Source organism: Quercus robur, chromosome 5 (assembly GCF_932294415.1).
Source record: "Quercus robur chromosome 5, dhQueRobu3.1, whole genome shotgun sequence".
Taxonomy (NCBI): Eukaryota; Viridiplantae; Streptophyta; class Magnoliopsida; order Fagales; family Fagaceae; genus Quercus; species Quercus robur.
The window spans coordinates 25,332,653-25,340,807 of NC_065538.1; the positions used below are offsets into that span (position 1 = coordinate 25,332,653).

At 36.4% G+C, this 8,155-nt stretch overlaps 2 protein-coding genes across 2 annotated transcripts; both read right to left on the bottom strand.

Moving 5' to 3' along the window:
* Nucleotides 1-317: 317 nt before the first annotated feature.
* On the bottom strand, nucleotides 318-6,122 carry LOC126725604 (pleiotropic drug resistance protein 1-like). The gene is made up of 19 exons (XM_050430406.1): nucleotides 6,035-6,122; nucleotides 5,696-5,749; nucleotides 5,513-5,603; nucleotides 5,127-5,428; nucleotides 4,741-5,022; nucleotides 4,321-4,637; nucleotides 4,071-4,231; nucleotides 3,866-3,969; nucleotides 3,630-3,780; nucleotides 3,427-3,549; nucleotides 3,194-3,336; nucleotides 2,748-3,080; nucleotides 2,244-2,534; nucleotides 2,060-2,143; nucleotides 1,826-1,959; nucleotides 1,460-1,687; nucleotides 1,200-1,371; nucleotides 842-1,096; nucleotides 318-726 (listed from the first exon to the last, which is right to left on the bottom strand). Exons 1-19 carry the CDS (start codon nucleotides 6,107-6,109, stop codon nucleotides 463-465), a joined length of 3,564 nt encoding a protein of 1,187 aa, XP_050286363.1. The 5' UTR covers nucleotides 6,110-6,122; the 3' UTR covers nucleotides 318-462.
* Nucleotides 6,123-6,153: 31 nt separating this feature from the next.
* LOC126728015 (pleiotropic drug resistance protein 1-like) lies at nucleotides 6,154-7,415 on the bottom strand. Its single transcript, XM_050433900.1, has 6 exons — nucleotides 7,090-7,415; nucleotides 6,871-6,991; nucleotides 6,685-6,773; nucleotides 6,502-6,586; nucleotides 6,285-6,389; nucleotides 6,154-6,168 (listed from the first exon to the last, which is right to left on the bottom strand). The coding sequence occupies exons 1-6, from the start codon at nucleotides 7,413-7,415 to the stop codon at nucleotides 6,154-6,156; spliced, it is 741 nt and encodes a 246-aa protein (XP_050289857.1).
* Between the last annotated feature and the right edge of the window lie 740 nt (nucleotides 7,416-8,155).

Sequence of the window (8,155 nt, forward strand, 5' to 3'; positions counted from 1 at the left end):
TTATAGTTTAGGGTGAGAAATTGCAATATTCTCTTTATTTTATATAAATAATCAAGTGCTTTGAAAACAAAAAAGAAAAAAGAAAAAGAAAAAATACCTGAAACCATGACTTGAAGTCAAGTGAAAATCTTGACTTGAAATCACTGGTTGTTCTTTGGATTGTGTAAAATTGTTTAAAACAATTTGTGGATAACAAGTATTACGAATAAAAAAACCAAGTAATACAATAATCAAGTGCTTTAAGGTACATTTTGCTGGTGCAAGAGACAAAACATCTTGGACTTGCTGGATAGCATGAATCCTAAAACATACTAATATCAATAATCCAAGTGCTTTGAATAAAATAAATAATAAATAGTAATAACAATAATAAAGTGCTTCAAGATACATCTTGTTGATGTAAGAGACAAAACATCTTGAACTTGCTGGAAACATACTATACAAAATAATCAAAACAACTTTCTATCGCCTTTGGAAATTGAACACCTTGATGGAAACTGCAAAGATGAATGCAAAGAGTACAGCAATCCCAGCAACTACAACTGCAACCACTCCTAGAAAATCATGCTTGTATCCAAAAGAGCTTTTAATATATTCTTTCACTGGTTCTCTGTTGCCGTCAGTCATAAACTTCTCTATATCTCCAAATTGTGAAGCAATCAATCCATACAAAGTCCAAGCTATTGGACATGCCCAGTAGTACCATCTCCACCATACAGGAATCCTCTGTTGATTTCCAAGTAGATTAATGAAAGGAAAAGGAAAAATGAAAAAGATTTAGTAATTGTTACATATATTTGTACACATGAAAACCTGCACATCAAAAATGGAAAATACTTACTGGTCGCGGCATTATGAATCCTGAAAATAGATTCCATATTACAAGAAATGCGGTCGCTATTATGCCAGCAATATGGTGGTTTGGCGTCACAGCCACAGTCATCATGCCGTAGAAGGTAAAGTATAGCAATGTGAAGTACATGAAAAATAGATACCAAAAGAATTTGGCAACAGTCCATTCAAACCCAATCATTGCATAAACTATGACGCCATAAAACACAGCTTGTGCAAAAACATATGGGAGCTCAATTGCAGCCTGTGACAAAGACACGAAGTTGCATTAACATACATAGTTATTGTATACTAGTACTGTAAATTTATATAGGTTAAGCTTGCAAGATGTGACCCTAGCTAGTTACCTGTGCAAATGCATATGGCAATGCAGAATACATTCCAGCAGCTCTTTCTCTGTAGAAGACAGTTCGTTCAACTGCCACTACAGGCTGCACTGACGTAGAATTTTGGACACCAAGGAAGAGAACAGCAGCATACATGGAACCCATTGCATTTGCTAAATCCTGTTGCCTCTCGCTGCAATTTGAAACTTAAAGGCATTAAAATGTAGTAGTAAACCAATGGATTGTTCAAAATTTCGCAAAGTTTTGTAGCAGTAACTTACGTCTTGGTACCAAGGTCCCAAAACATTGTCCCAAATGTCAACGCTATGAAAACTGTGAACAGAAATCTCACGGCAGTGTATGGTTGGTTGCGCCAGTAGGACCAGTGTTGCTTCCACAAGCAAGCCATGCATTGAGTGAAAAATGGCTGTGCATATTGGGTTGGGAAATAGAGTTCTTTTTTATTAGGTGTAGGCTTGCTCAACTCTTGAATCAATGCCTTGTTCCTCCTAATGAATATACCACACAGAAGTTTTAGCCTTAAATTCAAAGAACATGACTACAAAAAAAGAACTTATTTATACATTGCCCAGATGGTAGAATTGTTTTTCAGTCTTGTAAAGCATTTAATACAACATTGAACATACCTGTACAGCTCTGAGTTTTTGTACACATTAGTAAAATCAACACCCAAATTTATTTCCTCTGCTGAAGATGAAACTTCCAACATCCAAGTTGCTGGATTGTAACCATCTTTAATTTTTTTGACTCCTTCAATACTCTAGAAGCGAAGGAAAGGTATATGCATTAGGAAATATACAACATAGATAAAAATTTATGGCTTTTGGATGTTTGCAGTTATGATCTTCAAAGAATCCTACCTCAAAATACTTTATAAGATGGCATGAGTGGTGTCCCAATGGCCCAACGTATATCTCTTGTCCTCCACGTTTCATTAGGAAAAGCTGCAAATACATGTTACATATTTGTCATACTCAAATCTAGAAGAAAACCAAGTTAACCAACACATTTGCACCTAGCCTGTTGATAGTTAATGGTCCTTACCTCATCAAAAGCTTCGAATATGTCAATGCTTGGCTGATGGATGGTGCACACAACTGTTCTTCCAGTGTCCACTGTGTTCCTAACTGTTCTCATAACAATTGCAGCAGCTCTTGCATCTAGACCTGAAGTTGGCTCATCCATGAATATTATGGAGGGGTTTGCCACAAGCTCAACTGCGATAGTGAGCCTCTTGCGCTGCTCAGTAGAGAGACCATTCACACCAGGTAACCCAACTTGTGCATTCCTCAATGGGTTTAGCTCCACAAGCTCCATGACTTCCTCAATGAACATCTGCAACCGTTTGTTAGAACCATGAATCAGGATTTCTGGTAGTGATATAATAGTCAAGATCTTTAATGCAAACCCAAACATCTTCTTTATGGAATCATGCTTAACAATTACCAATAGAATCTGATTTATTGAGCTTAATCGATTGCACTAAAGAAAGTAGGAAGAAATGCAAACAGAAAAACCATGAAGCTAAGTGACCTTTTAGATACCGACCTTTCTGGTTTCTGAATCAACTTCAGAGGATAAGCGGAGCCATGCTGAGTAAAGCAAGGACTCATACACAGTAACATGAGGAGAATGAATGTCATTTTGCTCACAGTACCCAGAAATTCGAGCAAATGTTTCTTGGTTCTTTGGGAATCCTGATATTGTGATGTTCCCTTCAATATATCCACCGGTTTTCCTACCAGCCAGCACATCCATCAGAGTTGTTTTACCAGCACCACTAACACCCATCAGAGCTGTGAGAACACCTGGCCTAAAAGCACCACTCACACCCTTCAGAAGCACCAATTTATCCTCAATAACACCCTGGCTCATCATTTCCTGTAAGTCCAATCAAAATAGTCAAGTCTCAAGTTTCCGCTTTTGGGACAATATTAATTTGAAAGCCACTACAAGAAATTTTTTCAATTTAAGATATTTATGACTTGAGTTACCTGTGGCATGTCAACAGAGTATATAATATCATCAAATGTGATAGAATGTTGATCAAATGGAAGAACCATTCCTCTTTTCCCATTAGTGTTGGCGTTAATTTCAGCTCCTGACCTTGCAGATGAGCTACTTCTCCTCCTACTCCCTGCACGTCCATTAACTTTAGTTGGAAACTAAAAAGCAATAAAACTTTGATGCTCACAAGATACAATACACAATATTTGCAACATATTACCTATGTGGGAATGGTGACTTGAGCTGTTTCCTCTGAGTGTTAACTGTATGCCTTCTCCTGTCCTCTGCCCTTGTTCATTGCTTTCTGGTTCATCTGATTTTACAGTCTGTACCTTTCCAAGTGCTGCACAACAAATGGTACATCATTAACAAAAATGCTTCTAAATTTATACAAAATATAGCGGAAAAGGTGGAGATACCCACGGTTAAGATAAGTAAGAGCCAGAGTGAAAATGTTGTTGAAAACTAGTAAGAATCCAACTAGTGCTCCTATGCCAATCCAATACCACTTTGCTTGAGTGGGGAACCCACTAGACTTCAAAACTGAAATTCCCAGTTCTTCCGTTGTGCTACCCTATATTATTACAATTTAATCAAGCATTAGCTTGTTATTAACAGGAAGACAGCATAAATTTTCAGATGCATAGTCAAGAAGTTACATTTCTCCAGTTTCCGCCCAGGAACTCATTCACCACTATTGCATTTTGCCCGTACATCAAAGGTGATATCCAGTAGCCCCATATCCACCATTTCTTTATATCATCTGTAGAAGTAAGTCAACAGATGAAAAGGCAGTTCTTAAAGGTATGGTGTAACAAACTGAAAAAAGGTTTAAATAAATTTCTCAGTTTAGTATATTGTTACCTTTGGTAAGTATAAAGCCACCTAAGGCAAAAAGTAAGAGCAGTGCAAAGGACCCAAAAGTGTTGGCAATAATCATGTTTCTACCCATTGCTGCAATAGCACGGAATAATGCAGAAGCCATTTGGTTTACAAGTAAGAGCAGAAGGTATTGTTTAAAGAACCTGCAATATGTACATTTGAACATGTTGATTAGAATATAACACACAAGCTAAACCAATATCTAAATGAGCCACAATATTATTATAATTACCTTCCAGGACTTGGATCAAATCCCATGACATAATAGGTCATAAATACCCAAACTCCAACTTCTAAAAATGTTACTGGAATCTTGAGGATCCATGTTGGAAGAGCATATACCCAAGAAGGATAGAAGAGGAGATCCCTTTGCTTGTAAAAGACAGGAAGCTTTACAATCGTCATTGAAATCTCTGCCATTCCATTAAACATAATCGTAATCACAGTGAAGAACAAAGCACGCGTATAAATTGATCCATCGTTTACTGAATCACGAGGCATCTTTGTCCGTAGGAAAATTGTCATTGCAATCAGTCCCATTATGAAAAGCTAAAAGCACAAAAACAAAAACAAACAGACAAACAAAAGATCAAAATCGAAATCCCACTAAATGCAAATAAATCAAGAGTCAAAAATTAAGTTTTAAACCCACTTGTGTAATTTTGAAGATATAAACAAATGAATTCCTTTTCATCAGCAAGTATTCTCTTGAGAAATTAGCTTTTAACAGCTCCTTCTTATTAACACCATACTTGTTGGTTGTCAAAGCAGCCGGGTGACTTTTACTCTTTTCATATGGAACTGAGAGTTCATCTCCTATACTCCTGCCAACATTGAATGAATGGAATGCCTCAGCAAATTCCTGAGCTGTGACATAACTGTAAGGCTCATCTTTGCATGCCCAGTACTGCTCCTGATCTTTCCTTGATGTCACCTGTCATAATCACAGATAATACATATGAGAACTCCACATGTATGGCTCATCCTTAAGTTTTTTATTAGTATGGATGAGATAAAAAAGAATATATTTACACTAACCTCTTGCAAGAAATCAGCCACGCCTTTTCTGTCCGGACATTTAAAACCCATGGATTCAAAAAAGTCAAGAACTAGCTCACGGGGACCCTGGTACACAATGTAGCCATCAGAGAGGAGAATAATGTCATCAAAAAGATTATATGTCTCTGGTGCTGGCTGCAGTAGAGAGATGACTGCTGTTCCATCAAGAATGTGAACATATTGCTTGAGTGAATTCACAATTTGAAAAGTTGTCGAACTGTCCAATCCAGTTGATATTTCATCCATAAACAATGCATTTGCTGGTCCAACCAACATCTCCCCTGTAATTTGATTCAATATAGATTAGCATACATCCAATTTCATATCAACTAAACTGAATTCTATTTGTTATTGATTCGATATACCTGTTGTAACACGCTTCCTTTGTCCACCAGAAATACCCCTTATCATTTCATCTCCAACCATGGTATCAGCACACACATCTAAACCCAAAACCTGTATATTTGAAGCAAATTAAATAAACTAAAGTATATTATGTTTACTGTGTCTTAATAGTCATAAGCCTATGCCAAAACGGGCAATGTTACCTTTAATGTATAATCTGTCACCACTGCTGCCTCTTGGCCTTCAGTTGTGGCAGCCTGATATATCAGAAGTCAATAAACAAAAAAAAGCCACAGTCACTCACTTGAATAAGTTATGTTACGAATAAAATTAAAGATGCTACTCAATCCAAAACTGAACATAAATAATCAACTATAATATGAATTATGCCCAAGATTACAGCTGCAACCATTATTATTGTTTTTGGAATCTCAATTATTAAATGAGATCCAGGTACGGTTTCCTCAGAAGGGAAAAACTAATACTATAAATTTCTCGAACAGCTAAAGATATAAATTATTGGTCAATAGCTTCTGCGTCACCTTCATGTAGATATCAATATCTGGATCTGGCTTGATATTTGCCTCTTTTTCTCTTCTGGACAACTCTGCTAGCATATCTACAGATTTCCAAAACAACAGTCATTCTTCCTAATATTACACTAATGACAGTTCATCTAGAAATTTATATTGAAGGACATCTATAAAATAAGTGATCCCATAAATAAATCAACTGACCATATCGTGATCCGACCCCTTGGCACCTTGCAGAGAAGCCCAGGGTCTCTCTTACAGTCATTTCTCCAATATGGAGATCATATTGACTGATATAGGCAGCAGTTCTCTGGGGTACAAACTCATTCATGCCATGGCCGTTGTAAGTCACCCTCCCAGACAACTGAAGAAGAATTTCATTTTTTTTTATAATCAGAGATGATACTAAAGATTTAAATATAGTAAAGAATTACAAACTCAAGGAAGAGTTGAAGCTGAAATCAAATTATTTTCACCTTTAGATTGGGGTCAAGCTTTCCGGCCAAAGCCAACAAGAGTGTTGTCTTCCCAGAACTTGGAGGACCCAATAGCAATGTCATTCTGCAAAATACATATGCAGAAAATGAAAATGGATTCCCAGAAACTAATTGTAAACAATCAGAGTCAAATGCATATTATAGCTGAGGTTAATTTCTCACCTTTTAGGCTTGATGATTCCACTGACATCTTTTAGGATAGACAAGTGTTTCTTTTTACTTGGAAGAATATGGAGAGAATTTAAAAAACCCTGCGCACAGTGAAAAGTAAATTCAATAACAACTTAACAGAAACACTTCGAAAGCAAAATTGTGCAACTGACTAGTACGTATTTTGCTGATGGTTACCTCTACAATATTGACACTGAAGTTAAAGAATGTAGGCAAAGCACTGCCACCCACATGTACTTCTGCCTCAACATTTACGTGCTCAAATCGTACTTCAATTGTTGGAAGATCAATTCCAACTCTAATTAAATTCCAAGAAACGAGAGAAATTAAAATCCATTACAGTACAAACCAAACTATACATGAACATTTTGAAGCATAAATTGGCAGAACTCTTACCTATCAATCCGGTTCCTGACCTTCATCAAGAACTTCTCATTGTCCTCTTCAGCTACTTTCACTAACCTCTCAAGCAATTGCTTCCTTTCTTCAAATCCAAGACTTTCTATATTGATTTCATTAGCCTCACCTTTTGAGGTAGTTAATATACCTTTTCTTAGACGATCAAACGTAGGAAGCTTTTCAAGGGCAGCCCATTTGAGAGCTTCTTCATCGTCTTCTTCATGTGAAGACCTGTTGAAAACTTCCACAGAGTTGTTCCTCCATAGGGAAGAACTATTCGCTCTTAAACTACTACTAGCCTTGTAAATGTCACCCCCTTCCATTACAACCAACAGCTAAAACCCACCAAGTCCCCCCAGAAATATATATATTTCTTCAGAATTCAAAACGTTCAAACTTTATGGCAAAAACAAAAGACTGGTCCTGCTGCAATAACTGCAAAAGCCCACCAAAACCCAGAAAGAGTTTTTGTTTTCTCAATATAGAAGTGAATTAAACTGAAAACAGATGATCAAACTCTATGCTTTTTTTCTCTGTATGTTGGTTTGGAACTTGTCCCAACAATGAATATGAAGCAGCATTATTGGTGACATATATATAGAGTGAGGACATGGAAGTGTATAAGTTTCTTAGAGACGGCTTTTGTTGAACTGCATTCACATCACAATATCCTAGGATGCTTCGTACGTACGTGGCGCGGGAACTCATATGTTGAAAGGTAAATATTCAATTCAAAAAGTGCCACCTTTAGTCATGGACTTGAAAATTAAGATGCCACTTATTTTGACAACGTTTTTCTTAAACTCTAAATATATTCATTCTTGTGTACTAAACCAAAGATTTGTTAGCAATTTAATTATTAGTATTACACTAATTAACATACAAATCTTGGATTTTTTTTTTTTTTTTTTTTTTCCTTACAAAACCCAACTTATACGTTGAAAAGGTAGAAATTAAATTTCAATGTCACTTTGGTCCTTTGACATTTTTTTTTTTTTTTTTGAGAATGCTTTGGTCCTTTGACTTGAAAAATAGATGCCAATTCTTTTTACATAATTTTTCG

Bases quoted from the DNA above. Each gene is read 5' to 3' on its own strand.
- LOC126725604 (XM_050430406.1), bottom strand. From the start codon at position 6,109: ATGCTAGCAGAGTTGTCCAGAAGAGAAAAAGAGGCAAATATCAAGCCA. The intron at 3,970-4,070 runs GTAACAATATAC...TTACTTCTACAG, and splicing joins TGGCTTTATACTTACCAAAG to ATGATATAAAGAAATGGTGG. The intron at 3,081-3,193 runs GTAACTCAAGTC...TTGGACTTACAG, and splicing joins ACTCTGTTGACATGCCACAG to GAAATGATGAGCCAGGGTGT.
- LOC126728015 (XM_050433900.1), bottom strand. From the start codon at position 7,415: ATGGAAGGGGGTGACATTTACAAGGCTAGTAGTAGTTTAAGAGCGAAT. The intron at 6,774-6,870 runs GTAACCATCAGC...CACTGTGCGCAG, and splicing joins TCAGTGTCAATATTGTAGAG to GGTTTTTTAAATTCTCTCCA. The intron at 6,390-6,501 runs GTGAAAATAATT...ATTCTTCTTCAG, and splicing joins AGCTTGACCCCAATCTAAAG to TTGTCTGGGAGGGTGACTTA.